Here is a 27,021-nt window from a genome sequence, read left to right on the forward strand (position 1 = left end):
TAGCCACCTGGGGGGGAGGTGAGAATGCTGGGATGAGGTGAGAGTGGAGCCAGGGTCAGAGGGTGGGGCTGAGGGAAGGACTTCCGGTGCCCAGCGACCAGGGATTGAAGGTGTGCACTGGCCTGGGGGTGAGGAGGTGGAGCCAGGGCGGGATTAGGCTGCAGCCTTGGGCCCTAGCCGTTTAGGAAAGTTATCTAAAGGTAAAGGGATGGGGCTAGATCGGGGGGGGGGGGCGGGCGGGGGGCGGCAGGATTAGAAATTTAAACAGGTCATTTAAACGGAAATTTAAGAAATTTAAGAAATTTAAACGGAAAAAATGGGGAGGGACAGAGTAATGGGTTTAATTGAGCGCGATTAGGGTTTTGAGGTGTAACGAGTGGGGTAAATTAGAATAGAAATGCGGACCCGTTTAGAACGTTGAGTCCAAGGGAGTAGGAACGAGAGGCTGAACCCCATCTCCTCACCTCGCCCCCCGCGTGGAAGCCAGGTTGTGAAGCAGGTACCTCCCCCCTAGGAGTGGGTTTAGGATTTGGGGGCAGAGCCGAGGAAGGTCTGGTTAGAACCGAGGAGGCGGGCAAGGGCAAGGGAGGGCAGGTCCTCGAAGGGAGGTCCTGATAGGTTTAGGCTCCTGAGGTGGGGGTGGGCCAGTGTCGGAGTAGTTTGGGATGGTGGGTGGGGCCGGGGTGCCCGAGCGCTTTGTCTCTGGGTCACTTGTTGGCCAAGTGTGAGTGATCTCGCTATACTAGATTATCTTCTCGATTGTAAACAGGGTTCTGTTGGGGTGTGTGCTGCTTCGTGGGTCCCCTGCGAGAATTAAAGTTGTCTGAGCCTCATAAACTACTTAGCGCGGAACGGCTGTAGCCAGGCTCAATCATGATGAGGGCGGGGCTCAACGGGGGTGTCCCGGGTCTGGGTGGAGGGGCCGGGAACTGTTCTCTGCTGACCTCCCTTTTTCTCCGCAGAGGCGGGCCCCGAGGGCCAGGAGACAGCAGAGATCACCGACTTCCAGAGGGTGCGTTTCTGCAAGGTGGTGGCAGCCGCTCCGCCACCGGGGGCCGCCCGCTGACCGCACCCGCCGACTCTGCACTAACATCCCGCCGCCTCGCTCCTCTGTCCTCTGCTTCCGCCACACTCCAGCCAGGAGAGGGTTAAATGTAAGGGGGGAGGAGTCAGGGACAGGGAACGGGGAGGGGCCAGGGCAATAGACCAATCTCACAAATCGGGGGCGCCCTGGCACCCGAGTGCTGAGACGCCTCCGAGTTACACACCTATGGAGGTCTTGTGGGGTAGGTGCTAGTATCCGGGCCGAGTTTCTCGCCTACAGAAGCTTACATCTGGGGCCTGGCCGGTGACTCTTCCGAAGGACTCGAATTTCTCAGCCACTGGCCCCGTCTCTATTAAAACGCAGCGCTTTCGCTAATCTTTGAACTGTGTTTCTGGCGGGGGCAGGCTGGGTTGCTGTGCTTCGCAGGCTTTTCCGTGGCGGAAGAGGCGGGAGGAAAGGGTCTTCCTTCCTCCACCCCCCCTGATACGTCTTCCCTTCCCCCCTCCCCCCGCAGGCCTCCCCGAATTCCTGAAGACGCTGCTGGGAGGGGACTGAAGCTTCCCCGCCTTGATGGGGAGGGGGGCGGCTGGAGGGAGTTATTCTGGCTCTCCAGGCTGTGCGCTCTCCTCCCTGGAGCCCACTCTGGACCCCATTGTTTAGGGAAAAGGAGAAATTAAGAGGGGTGGGGAAGGGGCGTGATTGGATGTGGGCTGGAGCTGGAGCGTGCGGGCATGACCTTTGACCTCCGGACGCAGTATGGAGGAGGCTGGTCCCGTGAGGGGTGTGGTTAGGGCTCCTGGGCGGGGCCGGTATTCTGGTGGGCGGGGTTAGGACTTGCGAAGCGTCAGGAAAAGAGGTGGGGCCACGAAAGCCGGTTTATGGGAGTTCCTAAAACTGGTGGGGGGGGCAGTCACCGGCGGAGAGCGTAGTTAGAATTCGTTGCGGAAACGGGTGAGGAAAAGGAAAGAGGAAAAGGGTGGAGCCTGGACTAGAGAGGGGTGAGGCCTGGGAGAGAAGAGGGCGGAGTCGAATGCTGGAGTATAGTCTGATTCGGAGAAAAGCAAGTTGGAACTGAGGCGGCGTTGCGCCTACGGAGGGGCGGGCTTGAGAGGCCTGAGCCAGAAGGAGGCGGGGCTTGGGCGAGGCTAGATGCCTGGAAAAAGTTGGAGTCCCGAAAAGGGGCAGGGTCAGGCAGGGCGCGGGGAAGTGGCCCCAAAAAGAGGGAGGGGCTAAGCCTTGGGACGGGCTCACATTTAAGAGGCTTGGGTATAACTCAGAAGTCTACCGTAGTCGGCTGGGCAGAGACCTGAATTTAAGAAAAGACCAAGTATTACAAGCCTGGGGCGGGGTCAGAACGCTGTGGTTAAATTTTAGCTTGATAACGGTTGGCTAGAGGCTGAGGAAGGGCGGGCCTAGAACGCTGAGGAGGCCCGCCCGCGCGGGGGCGTGACCACGCTGGCGGGGGCGCGGTTGGACCAGGGAGATTTAGACCGCGGAGGCGGTCCTCCGAGGGGGCGGGGCCTGTGTTGCAGGGGTGGGGCCTGTGCGGGCCTCCGCACCCGGCGGAGTGGGCTGCGGGGATGCGGGGCACGAGCTGCGTGGGCGGCGGCGAGAGCCCGGGTGGCGCCGGCCTAAGCGAGGGCCCGCGGGGTCGCTGGCTGCGCTTGGCCCCGGTCTGCGCCTACTTCCTCTGCGTCTCATTGGCAGCAGTGCTGCTCGCCGTCTACTACGGTCTCATCTGGGTTCCCACGCGGCCCCCCGCGGCCCCGGCCGGCCCGCCGCCCAGCGCGCCGTCCGCTCAGTGCGCCGCCCGCCCAGGCGCTCCGCCTGCTCCGGCGTCCGCCGCTGCTTCAGTCTCCTGCCTCCTGGGAGCCCCCGACGGGCCGCGACCCCGGCTTGAGCTGCCGCACAGCCGCCGCCGCCGCCGCCGCCGCCGCCACAGCGACCGGAGCCGCCAGACGCCTGGAGAGACGCCGGAGGCAGCCAGGAGGCGAGGGCTCGGGTGATCATCCCAACTACGCTAAGCTAGACCGCTGATCCTGGAGAGCCCGGCGCCCGCACCGTGGATCCGCCGTTCCCAGTTGGGCCCGGACTCAGTCTTCATGAAATCGCCTAGCGTCTCTGGCGCCGTCATTCTGAAGAATGGGGGTGAGGGGGAGGGCGAAGGGGAGCTGTCTTGGGGCCTCGCGCTTTGCAGCTCTTCCACTGTTTGGCCGGGTCTTCCACCATCTGGCAGACCACATTTTGACCTCTGTTCCTGACCCTCCGTAGGATTCTGAGCACAGAGCCCACAGCTCGTCCCCCTCTCTGAATCTCCGTATCCATACATCCACCTGCAATAAACTCCAGTCCCAACTGCCTCGTGCTTGTTTGTCGTGTTGTCTGCAGAGGTGCCTCCCCTCTCAAGTTTGTGAGGGAAGTCTTTCCTGGCATCTTAGCTTTGTCTCTCTTGTTCTCGGTGGGCTGGGTGGGTTCTTCCCTGCCCTAGGTGGTCCTTTTTCTTCCATCGCCATCATGTAGTTCTTGGGTTGGGATGGGAAGAAGAGGCTTATCTGCAGCAGAGCAATTGAAGATCTGACGGTGTGAAGGACTTCACAGTTTTTTGTTTGTTTGTTTGTTGTTTTTTTAATGCTTGAGGCAGAGGACAAGCGCCTTTGGAGAGAAGTAGAGGGTCCGCCCTGCTGTTACAGCACGGGGCAAGAGGAGAGGGGGATGCTTGCAGGCAAGAACTGGGTTTCTGGGATTTGTGCTTAGTATAATTATAACGTCAGGGACAGAGGCTAAGTCATCCTGAGATGTCCAGATGCTGCTGAGGCACTGATGCCTTGTTCCTTGCGTCTGAGACATGAGGGAGGACGGGTGGCGCCGGGGCTTCTCTGCCTCCCTGGAAATCACAGGGGCAGTTCTCAAGGCAGTGCGCTGCCTTTGAACAATCGAACAGCTTCTCTGGACTTCTCTGCTGGTAAACCAAGGCAGAGAAACTCAGGTTCCGCTGAAAGTATCAGAGGTGAGTCCCTTTTCCCACCTGGAAGACTGAGGCCTGACTCTGGTCTGGGCAGGGCAGTGGACCCTTCATGCAGTAGGTAGTTTTCCTTTCCAGCCTGCTCCCTGGAACTGGAGACTTTCCCAGGACAGTGAAGCTGAGCCTCCTCCCTCAGACTGGGATATCTGTGGATGTGGAGAGCGATGGGGGTCATTCTCGGTACGTCCCCACCTCTTGTCTGCCTCTCCAGCACCACTTCCCAGACTGAAGAGAAACTCAGGAAGCCAGTACATCTTTACAATTAGCATTGGTGGTGGTTAGGGGCGCTGACTTCGGGGCCAAGGTGCCCTGATTCGAATTCCAGCTCTTTCTCTCACTAGCTGTGTGACTTTGGGCGGGTTACTCAACCTCTTTGGTCTTGTAAAGGAAAGATGATAATAGTACCTATCTCACAGAGTTTCTCTGAGGATTAAATAAGCTAGTGATCCAAAGCTCTCAGAACAGCATCACATACTCTTTCTTTTTACCCACCTTTGTCCCTCAGGGCTTCAAAAACCACAGCTTGGATCCCAAGGGATATCAAGTCAGCCCAGACATCTGGACGTCTCTGTCCCCACTGGCCCACCGATTTTATTTTCCAGCTCTCTGCTCCCAGCCCCATTTTTCTCGATCTCTTGGTTTCTCTTCTTGTCTCTGTCTCCCTCTCCATCCTCCTCTCTCTCCCGTTTTCTCTTTCTGTGTTTGTCTCTCTGTCTCTCAATCTTTGTGTGTCTCTCCCTGATGTCTCTTAACTAGTCTCTGTCTTTATCTCTTACTCTCTGACAGACTCTAATCTCTGTTGCTCTCCACCCCAGCTCTCTGTCTTCTGCCTTCCTCATTTCTCTCCCCCCATTTTGCCCAACACCCCCACCTTGCTCTTCTTTCCCATTTCTCCCCTAGTTCAGCTTCTCTCACTCCCGTATCTCCTCCCTTTTCTCTGTGTCTCTTCTTGCCTCTCTTTTGGTCACTATCCCTTAATCTTTCATTTAACAAATATTTTGTGAGCATTTACTAAGTGCCAGGCCTTATTTTAAGCACTGGGGACACAGCAGTGAACGAAACAGGCAAAAACTCCTGCTCTCAATGGCACTGACATATTAGTGGGGAGACAGACAAAAAAAATGATGAGTAATTTAAATATATGTTCTGTCAGGTAATAATAAGCACAAAGGAGAAATGGTCAAGGTGAAAGGGAGTGATGGAGTTGCTGGTTGCTGGGCAGAAGAAGCTTAAGAGAAATAAGGGTAGGACTTGCATATCTCTGGGAGGAGAGTGCTCAGGAAGTGAGAACAGCAAGTGCAAAGGCCCTGAGGCTGGAGGTGGTTGGCTTGTTGGAGGAACAGCAAAGAGGCCAGTGTGTCTGGAACAGAGTGAGTGAGGAGGCGAGCAGGAGGAGGTGAGACAGCAGAGAGGGGGTGATATTGTGTGGAGCCTAATGGACCACGGTGAGGACCTCGGCTTCTACTCTGAGTGAGGTGGAGCCATGGGAGACTTCTGAGCCGTGGAGAAATGGGAGCCAACTTAGGTATTAACAGGCCCCCTAACTGCCGCGTGGGGAATGAACTGTAGGGGCTAGGGTGAAACCTGGGAGCCCAGTGAGGAGGCCACTGCATGGTTCAGGTGAGGGGTGATGGTGGCTACACCAGGGTGGTGCCTGGAGAGGAGGGGAGTGGATGGTCAGTGTGTGTGTGTGAAATGCGCATAGCATAAAAGTTACCATTTTAAAGTGTTCAGTTCAGGGCATTAAGTACATTCACAATGCTGGGCAACCATCACCACCATCCATCCAAGGTCTGTGCAAGGTCAGAGGGAAGGAGGGACTGGGTGAGAGGAGCCTCAGGCTGTAATACAGTTCTGAGGAAGTCTGGGTATGTATGTCCATGGGGTGGGGTCCCTGAGCAAAGTTGCCCATCAGAGGAGTCCTGGGTTAGGTGGTGGACTGGCACTAGTACCCACAGTGTTCTGTCATTGGGAACAACCTGAAAGAGGTATAGCCTTGACACCAATGCGGTGGGGCTGTCAGACAGCTGGGCTCTCAGCAGCAGAATCTTTTTTCCCCCTTTCTGTCTCCCCCCTTCCACTCCGGTTCAAGCCGTTGTTTCTCAGTCTAGTTGTGTAGGACACAGCTCCCTGGCCCATGCTGGTGTTATGAGCCTTGCGCTCCCCCCCGGCTGAGGCAGTCAGCAGCCAGTCATTGGCCGGCCACTCACGGCAGCCTGTGGCAGCTCACACCAATCTCTGGCTGCTCATGGCCACCCAGCTCCAGGGAGAGCTGTTGTTCACAATCTTAGCAGCTCACTGGCCGATGTGGGAATCGAACCCGTGACCTCGGAGTTAGAAGCATGGTGCTCCAACGCCCTTCCATGGCCACCAGGGACCTAAACTGTTTCTAGTTCTTTTTGTGCACGGGACCAGTCTTATCCCCAGGTGGCTTCACAAAATGCTCACAGATCTAGGCACCTGTGAACTCTTCATTCCCATCCCTCAGATATAAGGAGGCTTGGCCCCTACTGGTGAGCTTAGGGGCTTTACTTCAATCTGATTGGATCAATATGGCTCACATGACAACCCGAGAACAAATGCCTGTGCCAGAGGTATGTCAGGTGCTGGTTGGTTAAGGCTTGGGTTTCTGAACCACTCACTGGCAAGTGAAGACAGGATGATTCTAAAGGTTTAGACCAATTAAGACTCATCGCTGGATCTGGCCAAAGCCAGTTGACATCCTAAATCCGCAGCCGAATTGCAAGGGCTGGGACTGCCAGGAGGGGGCGCCGAAGAGTCGCCCTCCTCCCGGATCCTGCGATCCTTTCGCCTGTCCATTCCTGGAATTGAAGATTTACAATCAGAGCAGGAATATATGTAGATGTACGTGTGAGGGGCCTGCTAATACACAATCCCGCATCCTTTATCTGCAATTCCAAATTCCAAAAAGCTGGAAACCAAAAAATATTTCCTTGGGGGTAATTTTGGCCCAGTCTCACACGGTGGGAAATAAACAAATGTTAGTTATTTATACTTTTCATTTATCTTTTTTTGGTGTGAATTTTCACACAGTTTGCTGCAAATATATTAATATGTCTGATGGGGAGGGGGCTGCGTCAGCCTCAGTGAGTGTTACATAATATATGGCATTCCCTAAGAATTACCTTCCTAAAATTGGAACAATTTTGAGTTCTGAAACGCAGCTGTCTCCAAGGGCTTCAGCTAAGGGATTGTGGACCTCTAATTGGGCAGACTGCCAAAACCTAGATTCATTTTAATTATTTGTTCAACATTTATTTAATAGCTTTGGGTAGAAACTCATTTTCCATTGCAGTATTTTAAAAATAGAAAATGACATTCATTTACTACCGTTATTCCCTGAAAATAAGATCGGGTCTTATATTAATGTTTGCTCCAAAAGATGCATTAGGGCTTATGTTCAGGGGATGTCATCCTGAAAAATCATGCTAGGGCTTGTTTTCCGGTTGGTCTTATTTTCAGGGAAACACGGTAAATCCCGTTGTTAATGATACACAATTTTTAATGTGTGTGTCTGTGTATTTGAAAGTGTCTGTGACTGTGTGAGTGTGTGCCCATGTGTGAGGTTGTGTCTCTTTGTGTGTGCGTGACATTTCTGTGTGTGCACATACGTGGGTCTCTATGAGAGATGGTGAGTGTGTGATCGTGTCTGTGACTCTGTGTGTTGTGTTTGTGAGCATCTAGTTGTTTCTGTGTGTAAATGTGTGTATGTGTGAATGTGACTGGGTCTCTGAGTGTGTGAATGTGCATGAAAGGGAGGCATGGTTCAGGATTTAAAGTTAACATGCTGAAATAAAGTCCTCATTTCAGGCCATCATCTCTGTCTGTTTTGGGATCTCAACGGACTCTACAATGTAAATTACTCCCCAGAGCAATTTCTCCCTGTCAAGCAATACCTTGTACTTCCACTAGAGGTCGCCTGCCTACTTTGGCCAGAAGAGACTTAAACTACCTTATTTCTATTTAATTCCTGGGCGTTTGCAGTCAAGTGCCAGAGGCAGCTAGCTCAAGCTCACCTCAGCTGTGTATGGAGCGGCGATTCTCAGATTTGTTGGTCTCAGCATTCTTTTACACCCTTAAAAATAAACAATTATTTAGGACCTCCCAAAGAGATTTTGTGTTGGTGGGTTCTGTGTGTTTTATCTATCAATATTTAGGTATTAAACTGAGAAGTTGAAAAAAGTATTTATTAATTCATTTGAAACTAACCATAGTAAATCCATTGTATTTTAAAAAATAGATTCTATTGGGGAAGGGGAACAGGACTTTATTGGGGAACAGTGTGTACTTCCAGGACTTTTTTCCAAGTCAAGTTGTTGTCCTTTCAGTCTTAGTTGTGGAGGGCGCAGCTCAGCTCCAGGTGCAGTTGCCGTTTTCTAGTTGCAGGTGGTGCTGCCCACCATCCCTTGCGGGAGTCGAGCCGGCAACCTGGTGGTTGAGGTGGTTGAGAGGACGCGCTCCAACTGCCTGAGCCACCGGGCCAGCCCCATTTTAACCATTTTTTAAGTGTGCTGTTCTGTGGCATCAAGTATAAATTCACATGGTTGTGCAACGATCACTACCATTCAACTCCAGAACTTTTTCATCCTCCCCATCTGAAACTCTGTACCCTTTAAACACTAACTCCCCATTTCCCCACCCCCAATCCTAGGTAATGTCTATTCTACTTTCTCTGTCTATAAATTTGCCTAGAATAGGCAGATTTATCTCATGCAAATGGAATCATACAACGTTTGTCTCTTTGCATCTGTCTCATTTCATTTAGTATAATGTTTTCAAGGTTCATCGATGTTGTAGCATGTGTCAGAATTTTCTTCCTTCTTTTCTTGTCCCCCCTTTCTTCTGTCTCCCACCCCACTCTGGTTTGAGCCGTTGTTTCTCAGTCTAGTTGTGTAGGACACAGCTCCCTGGCCCATGCTGGTATTATGAGCTTTGCACTTCCCCCGCTGAGGCAGTTGATCACCAGTCATCGGTGGGTTGCTCACCCACGGCAGCTCATGCCAACCTCTGGCTGCTCACGGCTGCCCAGCTCCAGGGAGAGCCTTTGTTCACAATCTTAGCTGTAGAGGGCGCAGCTCACTGGCCCATGTGGGAATTGAACCAGTGGCTTTCGGCATTAGGAGCACAACACTCCAACCACCTGGGCCACCGGGCCGGCCCCATTTCCTTCCTTTTTAAGGCTGAGTAACATTCCATTGTACACAAACATTTTGTTTATTCATTCATCTGTTGATGGACATTTGGAATATTGTATTTTAACATCAATAACATTTGGAAATGCTGTATTTTCCAAAAAAAAATAATAATGAGAAAAGTGACATTATTCTACTTTTTTTTTTTTTTGGTGGAGGATGCAGGCAACGAATATTCTACATTTTTGAGGATATTTAACATCCGCTCAATAGAAGACAACTGGATTCTCATAGCTGCTTCTGCATTTGATGTGTTGCAGTATCACATGTCATCTAGCCTCCAGAAAAAGAAATCTGGGTGAAGTCCAGCCAAGTCATGGGAAATCCTGAGCTTGGATTTTTCAAGCCTGTTAGCCCCCCCTCCCCCAACCACATCACCCTGAAACTTATGTGGTTGCAAAACCGCCTTTAGCCTTCCAGGTCATCTGAATTTAACATCTGGTTCTGGGAAACAATTTCCTACTATTTTGCCAACACCATCTTACTATGTGGATCATAAATAAAATAAAAATAATCTGGCGGTCATACACTCACATTGCAAATATGTAATGAGATGGTTTGCGGGTATACCCCTGGTAATGTGTCAGTTAACTCTTTGGGTAACAAACAACCGAAACTCGTGTGTGATGTACACATATGGACATTGATTTAGCACCATGCATCTGGGGGTTTGGCTGAGGGTCAGCTGATTGTCGATGGGTGGCTCTGCTGATCTGGGCTGGGCTCTCCCGTATGTGTGACGTCATCTGACCTTGATTGATTAGGGCTGGGCATAGCTGGGTTGCTGGATGATCTTGACTGAGCTCCCTCGGGTGTTTGTGGGTGGGCTGATCTTGGCTGGCCTTGGCACATGCCTCCGATGCTTGGGACCAGCGGGCTATTCCAGGCATATCCTTCTCATGGTGATGGCAGAGGTGTGAATCCAACTGCACAAGTATATTTCCAGTCTCTGTGTTCTGTGTGCCATCATCCTATTGGCCAAGCAAGTCACATGGCCAAGCCCAGTATAAAGGGGCAGAAGTACATTCCTTCCAAGGAGCTTAGGTGGATGGATGGATTGAAGACTTCTGAAGAGTAATCTAATCTGCCTCAGGTGGTCATGTCCCAGCTTAGGCCACCATGGGGTGGGTGGGAGAACCTAGATATTGTGCTCAAATTTGAAATTGAGGATCAACCTATGAACATTCGAGAAGGCATGGTAAAAAGGGCATTAATATTAATCAATACAGTACTTCAGAGAGGTTAAGTAGTAATTTGCGGAGCAATAAGTGTGCGTGTTGGGGGGTGGGTAGGTGAGTGGGAAGATGAAAACCAGGCAATCTGACTCTAAACTATGCCCATTTCACTTCTCAGCTCAAACCATATGGAAAGCCCACATGTAGGCACTCTGGTTGACAGTCCCAGCTGTGCTCCCACTTGACAGCCGGAATTAACTGCCAGCCATGTGAGCGAGCTGCCTGGGACGTCCAGCCCGGTCAGACCTTCAAATGAGCACAGCCCCAGCCATCATCTGACTGTAACTGAATAAGAGGCCCCGGGTGAGAACTACCCAGAAGTCCATCCACAGAATTGAGAGATTCTATAAAAACATTTTAAAGCTACTTTGTTTGAGATTTGCTGTGCAACAATATAGAAATAAAACCACGCTCCAGGGGCACGCAACCTGTGGATGATGGGAGTCGGTGGACAGATGGCTCAGGTTCTCTCTCCTAGGAGGAGAGTTCTGAGGCATAATCTGCTTGGGTTCACAGGTGTCCCTGTGGGAGTAAGCCCCATCTGCCCTCAGCAGTGACCGACTCAGGAGTACCCCCTTGGTTAGATGTCTTCCCTTTCCTGATTCACATTCCCCACTTGTGATTTCTGGAATCGCCTCCTAAATAAACTGCCTGCACTCAAGCTCTGTCTCAGAGTCTGCTTTTGAGGAAACTCAAGCCAAGACAGCCATGATGATGATGGTGATGATGGTGATGGAGGAGGAGGAGGAAACGGTGGGGATGTTCTGATGGGGTTGGTAATGATGGTAATGCTGGTGAGGAAAGCGATGGTGATGATGATGGTCGTGGTGATTGTTACACTGAATGCCTGCCTAGCAGGAGGGGCCTTCGGGGGGTGTTTACGTCACGAGGGGGGAGCCCTCGCGCATGGGATTCACCCCATACAGAAACTCTGTCCCCATTAAGCAATAACTGCCTGTTTCCCCACTGCATCCAGCCCCTGGTAACCTTTAAACTACTTTCTGTCCTTGAATTTGCCTACTCTAAATATTTCATATAAATCTAATCTCACGTTATTTGTCCTTGTGTATCTGGCTCATTTCACTGAGCATAATGTCTTCAAGTTCATCCATGTTGTAGAAAGTACCAGACCTTCGTTCCTTTTTTATGGTTGAATAATATTCTATTGCCTGTATACATCTTATATTGCTTTCCATTCCCATGCTGATGGACACTTGGGTTCTTTCCACTTTTTGGCAATGGTGACTAGTGCTGCTGTGAACACTGGTATACAAGTCTGTGTTTGAGTCCCTGTTTTCAATTCTCGAACTTGTTGCAATGATGTTGCTAACCTTTTTCTTTATATCAGAGGGATTATTCATTATGAATTTGTACCAACTGGACAAACAGTTAACTAAGTTCACTATTTGGAAGTGCTGAAAAGGCAGCATGAAAAAGTTAGACGACCTGAACTTATCACCAACAATTCATGGCTCTTGCATCACGACAATGCACCCGCTCACATGGCACTGTCTGTGAGGGAGCTTTTAGCCAGTAAACAAATAACTGTATTGGAACACCCTCCCTACTCAGCTGATCTGGCCCCCAATGACTTCTTTCTTCACCTGAAGATGAGGGAAATATTGAAAGGAAGACATTTTGATGCCATTCAGGACATCAAGGGTAATACAACGACAGCTCTGATGGTCATTCCAGTAAAAGAGTTCCAAAATTGCTTTGAAGGGTGGACTAGGCGCTGGCATCGGTGCATAGCTTCCCAAGGGGAGTACTTCGAAGGTTACTGTAGTGACATTCAGCAATGAGGTATGTTGCACTTTTTCTAGGATGAGTTCACGAACTTAGTTGCAAACTTAATTGTCAGACCTCATATATTTAGGACTAGAATTGCTGGGTCATTCTATGTTTAATGTTGTTCTTTTTTAAAGATTTTATTGGGGAAGGGGAACAGGACTTTATTGGGGAACAGTGTGTACTTCCAGGACTTTTCCAAGTCAAGTTGTTGTCCTTTCAATCTTAGTTGTGGAGGGCACAGCTCAGCTCCAAGTCCAGTTGCTGTTGTTAGTTGCAGGGATCACAGCCCAGCATCCCTTGCAGGACTCAAGGAGTCGAACTGGCAACCTTGTGGTTGAGAGCCCGTGCTCCAACCCACTGAGCCATCTGGCCACCAGGGAGCTCAGCGGCAGCTCTTTGACTTCACTCTACTTGCAGAGGGCACAGTTCGCTGGCCCATGTGGGAATCGAATGGGCAGCCCTGCTGCCCAGAGCTCGTGCTCTAACCAACTGAGCCACCCGTCCGCCCCTATGCTTAATGTTTTGAGGAACTGCCAAATTGTTTTCCATAGCAGCTTCATGCAATGACTTTGTAAATCACTAATTTCCCTGCATTAGATCCCTTTATGCTTAAAATACCTAGAGTGACATATCAGTCACAGAAGCTACATTATGCTGCAGTAACCCCCCACCCGGCCCCAGTAGCTTGACACAACAAAGGTTTATTTCTCATTCATGCACCATGTCGGCTGGGAGTGCTACTCCACATTATTTTCATCAGCCTGGGTCCCCAGGCTGATGAAACAGCCACTAGCTAGTCGCCCCAGCCAAGGGAAACTTCAAAACATGGTCAAGTGTGTACAAGTTCTTAAAATTTCCACACTGAAGGGGCGCATAGTCCCTCCTCTCACATTCCACTGGGAAGGTAAGTCACATGGTCCTGCCAAGCTTCAAACAGGCAGGGGTGTGGAACTCCACTCTGTGTCCAGAAGAGAGCCAGAGTGTTTGAGAACGTCTCTAATGATTGTTGCAGATGGATTGTTTCTTGGCACTGACACATGAGTCACTCCTTCTACAGATCTCCTCTGAAAGACGCTCTTTTTGACTAGAAATTGGGCTTGCTTTCTCTTTATCTTTATATAAAAGAATAGGCTCACAGTTGCCCATTAGGGTCACATAAAGAAAAAGTGGCCACAATCCCCCCACCTATGGCCTTTGCATCGTGACTTTGTAGTTCTTTCTCTCAAGGGATGGAGTCAGTTTCCCCATGCCTACAATTTGACAGGCCTTGACCAATAGAATGTGGCAGAAGTGTCACTGTGTCGGTTCTGAGTCTCGGCCTCAAGAATCCTTGTATCTTCTGTCTGCTCTCTTGGAAAGTTTCCACTGCCATGGCAAGTTTCCAAGTTTCTTGGAAAGTTTCCAAGCCTGGGCTAACCTGCTGGAGAATGCACTAAATACACCTAGGGCTCCCAACTGACATCCAGCCAACTTCCACAAACAGAATCACCTGCCAACCCACAGCTGACTGATGAGCTCATCCAAGACCAAAAGAACCATCCAGCTGACCTGTAGACTTGTGATCAACAACAAAAGATATTTTATAAGCCATTAATATTTGGAGTTTTTTTTTTTTCCTAGCTGTCTTAGTCCATTTAGACTGCTATAACAAATTACCATAGACTGGGTGGCTTAAACAACAAACATTTGTTTTTCATAGTTTTGGAGGCTGGCCAGAAAGTGCATGATCAAGGTACAAGGTCCGAGTCTGTTGAGGGCCCACTTCCTGGTTTGCAGACGGCCATCTTCTTGCTGTGTCCTCACATGGCAGAAAAAGTGAACTCAGAAAAGCTGTTTTCATCACATTTATGGTTTATTACAGTGAAAGGACAGAGCTTAAAATCAACAAAAGAAGAAGGGCCGTGTCCAGGAGAGACCAGGCTTGAGCTTTCAGTTGTCTCTCCCCGTGGAGTGATGTGGACAGCACATTTCTCTCAGCCACATCATGTGACAGCACACACAGAATATTGCCAACTAGGAAGGCTCACCTTGGTGTCCAGATTTTTTTTGGGGGGGAGGGTCAGTTATATAGACATGGAGCATCCAGGGATCATTTTTCTGTCTACCACACTGTACAATGGAATACAGCTTAGCAAGAAAAAGGAATAGACTCCTGGTACATGCAATGATATGATGAAACTCCAGGCATTATAGTGAATGAAAGAAGCCAGGCCAAAATAATCCTCTCATAGTGTATGATTTCACTGATAGGAAATTCTAGAAAATGACTCACTGACAGGAAGCAGTTTAGTGGTTTCCTGAGAATGAGAGTGGAAGGAAGGATAGATGACAAAGGACCCCAAAGAAATTTCTGTGTGTCATGGAAATGTTTGTTAAATTGATTGTGGTGATGGTTTCACGGACATATTTCATTCTAAATATGTGCTGTTTATAGTACATCAATTATACTTCAATAAAGTTGTAAAAATAGTACATAGTAACTATATTATATACTTAATGGATTTACTAATGAAACATTTCACTTTGATTTTGTGTCCTTAGCCGTTTTGTTCAATTGCAACAATCATTCTACGGTCATTTAAAAACCTTTATCATGTTATCTCCCGTTTGATCATGACACTCTGCCAAGCCTATGAGGTAAATATTCTTTTGTATCTGAGGTGGGGATTTATGTTTATTTATGTTCCACAATTTATGTACCTGACTTCATGGTTCCGAAATATAAAATGTTTATTCTCTTGAAATCAAACAACACACATTTATGTGCTTCTTTATCGTAGATAGTAGGTTGTCATGAGATAAATATTCTTCCCCTCATTTTACAGACAAGGAATGGGGTTTAGAGGACGTCAAAAGCTTGTCTAGAGTCACGTACCAGGTTTTCCCTGATTGCAAAGACCTCTGTGGATTCTGAATTCTTTTTTTTTTTTAAATTGAGGTATAATTGACATATAACATGATATTAATTTCAGGTGTACAACAGAACAATTTGGTATTTGTACATATTGGGAAATTATCACCACAATAAATCCAGGTAACATTCATCACCACACATAGTTACAAATTGTTTTTCTTGTGATGAGAACTTTTAAGGTCTACTCTCTTAGCAACTTTCAAATATGCAATGCAGTATTATTAACTATGGTTACCATGCTGTACATTACATCCCCATGAATTGTTTATTTTATAACTGGAAGTTTGTACCTTTTGACCACCTTCACCCATTTTGCCCACTCCCCACCCCCTGCAACCACCAATCTCTCCTCTGTAGCTATGAGGCAGGGTCTTTTTTTTTTTTTGGATTCCTCATATAAGTGAGATCATATGGTATTTGTCTTTCTTAGTCTGACTTAGCATAATGCCCTCCAAGTCCATTTATGTTGTCCCAAATGGCAAGGTTTCCTTCTCTTTAATGGCTGAATAATATTCCATTATGTGTGTGTGTGTGTGTGTGTGTGTGTGTGTGTGTGTGTGTGTATATATATGAATAGATGGATAGATAGATGATATATATATATATGTCTATTTATGTATATATAACATTTTCTTTATCATTCATCGTCTATGGACACTTAGGTTACTTAGGTTGCTTCCATGTCTTGGGTGTTGTAAATAATGCTGCAATGAACATGGGGGTGCATGTATCTTTTTGAGTTCGTGTTTTCATTTTCTTCAGATAAATAGTCAGAAGTGGGATTGCTGGATCATATGGCAGTTCTCTGTTTAATTTTTTGAGGAACCTTCACACTGTTTTCCATAGTGGCTGCACCCATTTACATTCCCGCCAACGGTGCTTGAGGGTTCCCTTTCCCGCACATCTTCACCAACATTTGTCATCTGTTGTCTTACTGATAGTAGCCATTCTGACAGATGTGAGGTGATATCTCATTGTGGTTTTGATTTGCATTTTTCTGATGACTAGTGATATTGAGCACTTTTTCGTGTACTCATTGACCCTCTGTATGTCTTTGGAAAAATGTCTATTCAGATCCTCTGCTCACTTTTTAATCAGATTGTGGGTTTTTTTGGCTATAGTGTTGTATGAATAAAAAGGTAGGTTACCTTTTCATTTTATTGATGGTTTCCTTGCTGTGCCGAAGCTTTTTAGTTTGATGTAGCCCCACTTGTTTAGTTCTGCTTTTGTTGCCTTTGTTTTTGGTATCAATACCATGCTCTCTCATTGTTTTCTTTTAATTCTTTACTCTCTCCTTTCACTGAGTATATCAATTACTTTTCTATACTGCTTTGAAAGTTTCCTTGTAATCCCTTTAGTGATTCCCCTAACTTATTGAGGGACAATATGAATACTTATCAACGTTTGAATCAAACAAGGCAAGAACCTAAGCATGTCTTCCCTCACTTCCACCTACATTTTGATATCACTGAGTTTTATATACAAATTTGTATGGAAAAGGATTTCTTTCTGTGATCACTACTGTTTTTTTTTCTCACCTGTTTCCAACAACTTGTTTCTTCCTCTTGAATTAATTCCATTTCTTGTTTCTGAGTTCTTTCAAAGAGTGACTAGGGGAGGCAAATTTTCTGAGTTTTTGAATATCACCCTCCAGTTAAATAATCCATCATCTGGTTTTTCCGTTCCACATTCAGACATGTAATCTATCATCATGTGGATGGTGTTCTTCCATTATCTCTTTGTATCTAGATTTGCTGTGGGGAAGTTGATGCCAATCTGATTTTTATTCTTTAATAAGTAATCTCTCCTCTTTTCTGTCTCAGGACTTTTGTGACTTTCTCTAGTTCTTTGATATTTTAAAATTTTGCTAATATTTATCTGGTTTTTTTATCCCCCCTCACCGCACCTGTCTTGCTCATCATGCAGTAAGCATTTCAGTATCGAAGTACTGTGTCTTTCATTCTTGGTTCACATTCTTAGTTATTATTTATAATAACAATATTTGTTGTAAAATTCTTAGTTAATATTTTCCACACAGTGCTTCCCTAGCCACTCTCTCTTTTCTCTTCTTCAGAGAGATTCTACATGCTAGAAGTTAGGACTTTTACTTATATCATCCACATATCTTAATTTTTTTTTCCTTAGAGTTTTTCTCTGCCCTTTACGGATGCCTTTTGGGATTGTATTTTCAGCTCACTCATGTATTCTTTAGCTGTATCTATTCTGCCAAAGAACACCTCTTGAGTTCTTTATGTCAATAATTACATTGTTCATAGCCTTTATCTCCAGTTAGTTTCTACTTCATAACATCCTCTTCTTGCTTTGAGTTTTCAATATCCTCTCTTATTTCTCTAAGGATATTTATTATGCTTGTTTTACATGCCCTATTAGCTCCACTTCACTGGGTATAGTTTTTCCCTGCCTGACGGAGATAGCTGAGCCTCCTGGGCATGCTGACAATTTTGCACTTCAGAAAAGGTAACAATCCAGGGCTCCTTAAACCTGATAGTTTTACATTAGGTTTCTTGGAACATTGACTGAGGTGAAGTAGAGAAACAATGTCTATTCACCAAAAACACATGGGCAGAATGAGAATTACAGCTTCTGGCTAGAGCAGAGACAATTTTTTTGGTAAAAAAAAAAAAAAAAATTTATCCAGGGTCATCCGCGAGTAGGAGACCCTGTGGGTGACCCTCCCCACCTTTGACCCACCCAGGCTCACCCACCGCTGGGGCTGGCAGTTTCCAGCACATGGACAGCCTCAGCTCAGCACCCATGTGTCTCCTTACAGCTTTCTCTGGCATCCCTCAGCTTACCTGGACTCCTGGTGCAACCCCAAAAGTGAGTGGGAGCAGTTAATGTCCCCTGGAGCAACCCATACCCGAAGAGGGATGGGAGGGAGGGCACCAGTGCCCCAGCTTCCCTGTGCTGCAGTGGGAAGATCCTGACTGGTTCCTCAGAGGGTCCCCAGCAGGATAGAGCCCCAGTTGCTCATAGCGGTACCCCATTGACTCACACATCCTTCCCTGGCTTTTCTCCCTTCTCTGACTCAGTTCTCTCTTTCCTCACTTCTGTGTTCTGAGATCACCTCCCAAATAAACTACCACCACCTAAGACATTGCCTCAGAGGCTGCTTTGGGGAAAGTCAAGCAAAACTGCTTGACTTCCTCTCTAGGTCTAGTTCTAGTTTCATTTGTCTCATTTCCACCACCCCCCAGACTTTGTCTTCTTCTTGGGGGGCATATTAAACAGTTTAACATGAGAGAATTATATAATTGCTTATTTCCCAGAAAACATCTCTGCCTTCATTTTCAGCCGATTGCAAATGTTTGTTTGTGCCAACAATAGAGATAGACTCTAAAAAGGAGAGGGCTTAAAACATCCACACAGGGGGCGACCATCCATGTAATCAGGGTGATACAAGAAGTTTTGAACAATTTCTCCCAGTGAAGCTCTAGCCCAGCGCTTCATGGGCCGTAAAGCGCCTAGGAATCACCTGGGCCTCTTGTTAAAACACAGGCTCTAATTCAGCAGGTTGGCGGCGGGGCCTGAGTTTCTGCCTTTCTTGCATCCCAGGAAATGCTGATGCTGGGTGCTGGGGATTGTACTTTGGGGAGTGAGGAGCTAAAAGACCGCCTTGAAGATGGCTAACCTAAGGAAGTGCCGTAGCCCCACCAGACCCGTTTCTCCTCATTCCCCCGAACCCCGCTCAGTTTAGGATGTTTAAAGTAAGACAATCTGCTGGTGGGAATGCAAAATGGTGCCGGCACTTTGGAAAACTATCACTGTAATATATTGAATGGTGTCTCCTCAAAAGGTGCATCCACCCGGAACCTGTGAATGTGACCTTATTTGGAAAAACAGTCTTTGCAGATGTAGTTAAGGGTCTCAAGATGAGGTCTTCTGGAATTATCTACATTGGCCCCAAATCCAATGACAAGAGACGGACGAGGAGACATAGACACAGAGGCCATGTGAAGACAGAGGCAGCGACTGGAGCGAAGCAGCCACACAGAACGCCTGGAGACACCGGGAGCTGGAAAAGGTGAGGATGGACCCTCCCCTAGGACCTCCCGAGGGAGCACCGCTCTGCCCACACCTTGATTTCAGACTTCTGGCCTCTAGACCTGTGAGGGAATCAATTACTATTGTTTTAAGCCACCCAGTTTGTGGTCATTTTTTTTGTTTTTTAAAGAAGGGCGCCCACACCAGGATCGAACCGGCGACTTTGATGTTATTAGCACCACACTCTAACCAACTGACTTAACCGGCCACCCCAGTTTGTGGTCATTTGTTACTGCAGCTGCAGGAAACTAATAGTTTCTTATAGAGCTAATAATATACTTACCATAGGACCCAGCAATCCTACTCTTAGGTTCGCCTTGGAGCAGTGAACATTTAGGATCACAGAAAACCCTGGATGAGAATGTTTACAGCAGCTTTTTTAGTTACTGCCCCCAACTGGAAACAACTCAAATATTTCTCAACTGGTGAGCAGATAAGCAGACTGTGATACACCCACACGATGGAATACCACTCAGCTACTAAAAGGAACTTGTGACACACTCAGTGATATGCATGAATTTTAAACGTATGACGCTAAGCAAAAGTAGATTCGGAAGATCGATTTCTTGTATGTTCTGGAAAAAGCAACTATGGTGAGGGAGACTAGATCAGTGGTTGCCAGGGGTTACAGGTGGGGGATGGGCTGACTCTAAGAAGGCAGCCCGAGGGAGTTTTCTGGGGTGAGGGGACTGTTCTGGGTCTTGTTTGTGGTGGTGGTTGCACGACTCATGCTTTAGTCAAGACCCATAGAAATGTGTACCCGGGAGAGTGGGTTTTACTGCATGTAAGTTAAAAATAAATTAGCAACAATTAAAAAAAAAAAGAGAGAATCTTAGAACTGACATTTTAGGATCAGAGATGCTATACTCTTCACACACTTACAGCATTAGAATTAGAAACTTCTAGAATTTTCAGAGTAGTAATAATATAAGCTCCCATTCTAAGTTCTGTCAGGGTTAACACTTCTCATCTTAAACGGCTTTAGTTATTGTGAAGTGCTTGGAGCAGCACCTGGCATGGGACAATCGTTCAGCAAGTGTTGGCTCTTATTATTATTATTATTATTGCTGGTGGTGGTGTTTTCCAGCAGCCTTCCAGAGGCTCTCTGCCTGATGCATCCTCAGTTCCTTCCTCCACGCCTCCCCCTGGTGCTTACTGCACCCGCTGGTTCTCAGGTTCAGCGGGTGCCGGAAGCTCTGGTGAGCCAGTCTGGCCAGGGTTGGAAGGCTGTGGGGCCAAGCACTGCTGCTGGTGGCCACCACATCCTGCCTCAGAAGCTACTGTGGCCACACCTGAGGCGCCTCGGCACAGATGGCTAACATCTGGCTGGCTTTGGGCTTCCTGGGGCAGCCAGCAAGGTGGTGGCTGGCCATAGCTGCTTCTCTTTAAGGTGTGGTAGTTGCAGCCACCTGTTTAGCCCAGTCCTTCCAGATGGGGGTAGGCTTTGCCCAGTGCTAGGGACTGTGGTTACAAAACAATATGCCACATAATCCTTTACTCCTTGCCTTTCCATTATGTAAATTTTAAGCCTCTCAGGCCTACTTAAAAAAAACCCACAACTTTTATTGACGTAAAAGACACACAGAAAAGTTCACAAATCATAAAGGTAAAGCATAATGAATTTTCACAGCTGAGTGTCCCTGTAATTTACATCCAGATCAAGGAAAATAATGTTTCCAGCCCCCCACCCCCTACCCCAATGCCCCTCAAAGTTTCTACCCCTCCAAAATAACCTCTATCCTGGATTATAGCAACAAAATCTACTTTTGTCTGTCCTTGAACTTCATATAAACAGAATTATACAGTATGTATGTGTAGTGTCTGCTTCTTTCACTGAACAGAATGGCTCTGAGATTCAGCTATGTTGTTTGTTGCATGTATCCGTTATTTTACTATTAGTTTTTGCATTCTTCTTACTGTTATATTGTATTCCATTATACGAATATACAACTTATCCATTCTACTGTTGATGGACTTTTGGTTGATTTCCAGTTGTTGATTATTATGAATAAAGCTGCAACGAACATTCTAGTACATTCTTTTGCTGACTCATGCTTGCTGTCTGTTGGGTAAATACTTAGAAGTGGGATTGCTGGGTCAAAGGTTAGGTGTGTATTTCGTTGACACATGTAGCTACCATTCAACAGTTTCTGAAAGTGGTTGCACCATTTTTCACTGTCTCCAGCTGTGTATGAGAGTTCAACTTGCTCCACAGGGTCATCAGCACTTGATATTTTCCTTCTTTTTCATCTTAGCCTTTCTGGTATGTGTATAGCAGAACCACACTGTATTTAATTTGTGTTTCCCTGTTGACCAGAAAAGTCATCAGCACCTTTCTATGTGTTGATTCGTTGTTTGGATATCCTTGTTTATGAAGTGCCTGACCAAACCTTTGGCCCCTTTTTCTATTGGGTTATCTTTTCCTTACGATTTGTAAGAATTCTTTATAGAGTCTAGGTACAAATTCTTTGCTAATGTATCGTCTCCTACTCTGTGGGTTGTCAGTCCTACCATTTATTTTTGTTATTTTTGTTCTCTTAGTGCTAGCTGAAAGAATCTCACAATTATTTTGAAACTGTAGCTCTTTCTAACTCCTGGTGAAAACAAATTTCAGCAAGATAAGAAAGAAAGCTTTACCCTTTTCCTCCACAATTTCAGAAAAGCAGACATGATCCTACATCATAAAAATGCCCCTGTAATTATGTCTAACAAAGGGATCTTACAAGATATCTAAACTTCAGATTTAGTTGTTATATCCTATGTAAGTAACTTTTTTTAAAAATAAAATTTTATTGGGAAATATTGGGGAACATTATTTTTCTCCAGGGCCCATCAGCTCCAAGTTGTTGTCCCTCAATCTAGTTGTGGAGCGCACAGCTCAGCTCCGAGTCTAGTTGCTGTTTTCAATCTTTAGGTGCAGGGGGAGCAGCCCACCATCCCATGTGGGAATTGAACTGGTAACCTTGTTGTTCAGAGCTCGTGCTCTAACCAACTGAGCTACCTACTGCCCTGTAAGTAACCTTTAACCCCAGAAAAGTCTGTCATTATGATTGGTTGCTGTGTAGTAAAAAATTTAACCTTGTCCCAAAGAGAGCTCTGGCCTTTGCCCTCAGCCCCTGGGAGGTAGTCCTAAACCCTTGGAATATCCTGCCTGATAAAAGTGTCTTTGTTTATTTACAGCCTTGGGCCACTCATGATAATCTAACAGTGTGACTTAGGGTGAGGGCTTTGGGTCATGAGGTATCAGATAGACCTCCGGAGGTGCTGGAGACCAAGATTACCACTAACCAGGTCACTAGCCAGGTCTACATGACCAATTCCCAGCAAAAAGACTCACCAAAGCCTGCGCGAGCTTCCTGGTTGGCAGTACTCCATTTGTATTGTCACACATTGTTGCTGAGGAAGAGCAGTCCATGACTTCTCTGGCAGAGGACAACTAGAAGCTATGGGTATAGAACTTTCCTGGATGCTGCCCCATGTATCCCTTCCCTTGGCTGATTTTAATCTCTATCCTTTTGATGTAATAAACTGTAACCATGAGCATAATAGCTTTCAGGCAGTTCTGGGAATCTTAGCAAATGATCAAACCTGAACGGGGTCTTGGGGACCCTCAAACTTGCAGTTGGTGTCAGAAGTGAGGGTGGTCTAGTGGGTTGTTCGTGCATCTCATAGTTGTCTGACTTAATAAATATTATTATTTGAATGACATCCCTGTCTTCTGGAAAATGTAAGTATGTGTGAATTTTCTTTAGTAAACCAGAAGAAAATCATCAGCACATCCTTCTTCTCTCACACATGTTCCTCCGCTAAATTTCTTATTTAAACAATAATAAGATTGTCTTATTTAAATTAAAGCTACCCTTCTTGATGTTGTTTGTGACTGATTTCTAGTTGTTGTCTAATAGCTATTTTTCCATTTGTTCACTGGAATAGAGTTTTAACAGGACACAGCAACACCCAGCTCAAGACCAGATTTCCCAGCCTTCCTTGTAGCTAGGTGTGGCCAGGTGACTACGTTCTAGCCAATGGGCTGTGAGTGGGAAGCAAAGTGTGCCACTTCTGAGTCTCATCCATAAAACCTTGGACATCTACACCGCTGACTCCTTTTTCCCTTTCTATTGGGATGTAGTGGGAGCTCAAATAGCCACCTTACACCCCAAAGTAGAAGCCATGAGTTGAATATGGTAAGTGAGAGAAAAATGAACTTAAGTAACACTCACAAGTGGCTCTCCTTGTCAAATTATGTGTGTGTCCTGGCACGGGGCTCTAACTACCTGAAAAGGGCACCTCTTTGTAATTCACACAAAGGCTCATGGTGGCTCTAGAGCAGTGTTGTCCTATGAAAATACATATAATGTGATCCACAAATGCAAGCTTCAGAGGTAATTTAAACATTTCTAGTAGCTGCATTGAAAAGGTAAAAAGAAATAGATGAAATAATAATAGTAGCATATTAATATGGTTATATATTAGGTTAATATCAATGATATTAATGATATATTAATATATTATAGTCATAATAATGTTAATTTATATATTTATATTATATTGTTACCATGATCTTTAATGTGTAATAATAACTATAATATAATTAATAATATATTTTGCTTAACCCAATTTGTCCAAAATATTATTATTATTATTATTTTTATAAGAGTTCATGAATTTTTCTTTTTTTGAAATTTTATTGGGGGATATTGGGGAACAGTGTGTTTCTCCAGGGCCCATCAGCTCCAAGTCGTTGTCCTTCAATTTAGTTGTGGAGGGCGCAGCTCAGTTCCAAGTCCAGTTGCCGTTTTCAATCTTTAGTTGCAGGGGGCGCAGCCCACCATCCCATGCGGGAATTGAACTGGCAACCCTGTTGTTCAGAGCTCGTGCTCTAACCAACTGAGCCATCTGGCCACCCCTATACAAAATGTTATTTAAATATGAAATACAACATAAAAATTATTAAGATTTTTTACAATCTTTTCTTTTTTTGCAGTAAATCTTTGACATCTGATGTGTGTGTACTCACAGCACATCTCAATTTGGACTCACAACATTTCAATTAGTTGCCACATGTGGCTGATGGCTGCTGTATTGGTCAGCACAGGTCTGGGTCTTGAGTAAGGGGAAGAAAAGACACCAGCATTAGGGTTACAATTTCATTTCTAGAGAGTTATCTTCCATAAATACTTGTGCACAGGAACCAGGATGTATGTACGAGGTGTTCATTATGGTATGAACAAAAATTTTGAAAACCACCTAAAGTTTTAGCAATGTGAAAGTGATTAAATAAGCAGGTTTCAAATGAGCAATGGATTTATTATGCTATTAAAGTAAAACAAGGTGTTTTGAAATGTACTTACAAAAACATTCTGAAAAAAGTATGATGCAACTTTATTGGCACCATTGATGAAGTTTGAACGAGGACCACAGATTACATAATGGTGGTGTACTAGTGTTACATTTCCTTATTTCAAAAGCTCACTGTGGCTTGGACCAGGGGTCGCTGTTGGCGCGGAGACCGAAGCATTCATTATGAACGTAATTCAGATTGTACGTGACCACTGGGTACATATACTTGTCCCTATGGGATTTGTCCTTGGATGTTATCTAGACAGAAGGAATGATGAAAAGCTAACTGCCTTCCGGAACAAGAGTTTGTTATTTAAAAGGGAATTGAGACCCAATGAAGAAGTCACCTGGAAGTAAAGGCTGTGGCTGAATTACAGAATGTTCACATTTTTAAAATTAAGAGAGAAATAAAAACACATTATTTAAAAAAAAAAAAAAAAGCTCACTGTGATTATGACAGAACAGCCTTGCTCTCCAAGAGATACACACGTGAGCATGGTGAAGCAAAGAGTCGTGATGTTTCCAATTTACTCTCAAATGATTCAGGGAAATGCAAAATAGATATATAGATCCAGATATGTGGATATATAGATATAGACGTCCTGTATTAGTTTCCTAGGGCTTGCCAACCCCCACAATTGCATGAAGCAATTCCTTAAAGCAAATCTCACTCTCTCCTATTAGTTCTGTTTCTCTGGAGAACCCTGGATGATACCCGCTCCACCCTCACAAGTATACAGTAGGAGCATACTAAAGACAGGGCCAATGCAACAATGAAGGACTCTAGGTAAAGGGCATATAGGAGTTGCTTTTACTCTCCTTGCTATTTCCCTTTAAATTTGAAATTACATCAAAATAAAACGTTGCAAAAAAGTTATTCTGAGAAGGGATTCATAACTTCACCAAGGGTTCAGGGCAGAGACAATGTGAAGAATTCATGATTTAAGGCAATATGCAACTTTGGTCCAAAGTCCTAAAATATCAAGAGGATACCGCCTGGTCCCCTGAGTCTCCCTCAACTCAAGCGCCCCCTTGAGGTCAGAGTCGATATAACAACACCCCATTCTTAACCAGCACCAAATCCCCACAAATCTATCGTCAAAATCCTTGCTGAGTAATGTAGACCATACACATGGCTTCATTTAGTGGAACTAAAAGCTTGATGAACATCGTACCCCAGCATGGCCGTACCCAAATACAAATACCACATTTTAAAAAGTCTGGGTGAATACACACCAAACTGTTAGTAGGAATTTCAGAAAGGGGCAATCAGGGGCTTTCTCAAAGCATTTTTTTTTTTTTTGGTGGGGGGAGTGCGTTTCTGAACTGTTCAAATGTTTGCAATGTACATGGATTACTTTTGCAATGAAAAGAAAGCTTGACCTTTCCAAATCGGAGGTTGCTGTAGAAAAATACTATTTGTGTAGGAAGAATGTGGGTGATATAGGCTGTAGACGTGCAGAAGAGCATGGGGACATGAGACTGAGTCTGTATTCCTCATCATAATTGTTCTCATCGTGGTGGGCTGAAGAGCGGGTCCCACTGATGTCCGCAGCCTAATTCCTGGAACCTGTGGCATGACCTTAAGTAGCAGAAGGGACTTTGCAGATAAATCAAGGATCTTGCAATGGGAGATTATCCTGGATTATCCAGGGGGGACCCTGAATGTAATCACAAGGATGCTTATATGAGGCAGGCAGGGGGGGATTTGCGACACACAGCAGGAGAGAAGGACACGTGACCACAGAGGCAGAGATTGGAGTGATGACCATTTGCCAAGGAATAGGGCAGTCACCAGAAGCTGGAAGAGGCAGGAACAGATCCTCGTCTAGAGCCTACGGAGGGAGTGTGGCCCTGCCCACCCCTTGATTTTGGACTTTGGGCCTCCAGAACTATGAGAGGATACTTTCCTGTTGTTTCTCGCCACTCAATCTGGGGCAATTTGTTACAGCAACAATGGGACACTAATCTAGGCTGTTTCCTCAATCCAGGCTCCAGCACACTTCCACGAGGACCCAGAATGAGGCTGGAGAGGATGATTGTGGCTGGGGTAGGGTGGGGTGGGGTGCCAAATTCAAAGCCCCAGGGAGGAAGATTTAACAGTCCCCAAGCGCTGGGCCACTTCCGCACACCTGCTTTGCTTCTCTGGGCCTCCAAGTAACCTGGTTAGGTGGCTGAGCTGAACAGCCCTGCTTCCCAGGACCCCAGGGGAGTTTAAGCCAGTTGGACCCCTGAGCTTTTCCGCAGCTGCCTGGGGCCATAGAAGGAAAGAGAGAGATGGCCACAAATGAGAAACCAAGGCCCAGAGAGGGGTCAAGTCTAGATTGGAGCAGGGGTCTCTCGTCTGGCTTCCTCTCTTCTTGGACTGGAAGGGAATTTCCTCAGTTTACCTAGCC

At 46.1% G+C, this 27,021-nt stretch overlaps 2 protein-coding genes across 2 annotated transcripts; both read left to right on the forward strand.

The window, feature by feature from the left end:
• The first annotated feature begins 1,077 nt into the window (after positions 1–1,077).
• INAFM1 (InaF motif containing 1) lies at positions 1,078–3,404 on the forward strand. The gene is made up of 2 exons (XM_033128848.1): positions 1,078–1,286; positions 1,560–3,404. Exon 2 carries the CDS (start codon positions 2,626–2,628, stop codon positions 3,049–3,051), a length of 426 nt encoding a protein of 141 aa, XP_032984739.1. The 5' UTR covers positions 1,078–1,286; positions 1,560–2,625; the 3' UTR covers positions 3,052–3,404.
• An 827-nt stretch (positions 3,405–4,231) lies between these two features.
• On the forward strand, positions 4,232–25,038 carry LOC117035392 (NADH dehydrogenase [ubiquinone] 1 beta subcomplex subunit 1-like). The gene is made up of 2 exons (XM_033129266.1): positions 4,232–4,247; positions 24,774–25,038. The coding sequence occupies exons 1-2, from the start codon at positions 4,232–4,234 to the stop codon at positions 24,980–24,982; spliced, it is 225 nt and encodes a 74-aa protein (XP_032985157.1). The 3' UTR covers positions 24,983–25,038.
• The last annotated feature ends 1,983 nt before the right edge of the window (positions 25,039–27,021 follow it).

This window comes from Rhinolophus ferrumequinum, chromosome 15 (assembly GCF_004115265.2).
Source record: "Rhinolophus ferrumequinum isolate MPI-CBG mRhiFer1 chromosome 15, mRhiFer1_v1.p, whole genome shotgun sequence".
NCBI classification, from domain to species: domain Eukaryota; kingdom Metazoa; phylum Chordata; class Mammalia; order Chiroptera; family Rhinolophidae; genus Rhinolophus; species Rhinolophus ferrumequinum.

What these genes read in the sequence shown, in the direction of transcription:
- INAFM1 (XM_033128848.1), top strand. Translation starts at nt 2,626, where the DNA reads ATGCGGGGCACGAGCTGCGTGGGCGGCGGCGAGAGCCCGGGTGGCGCC.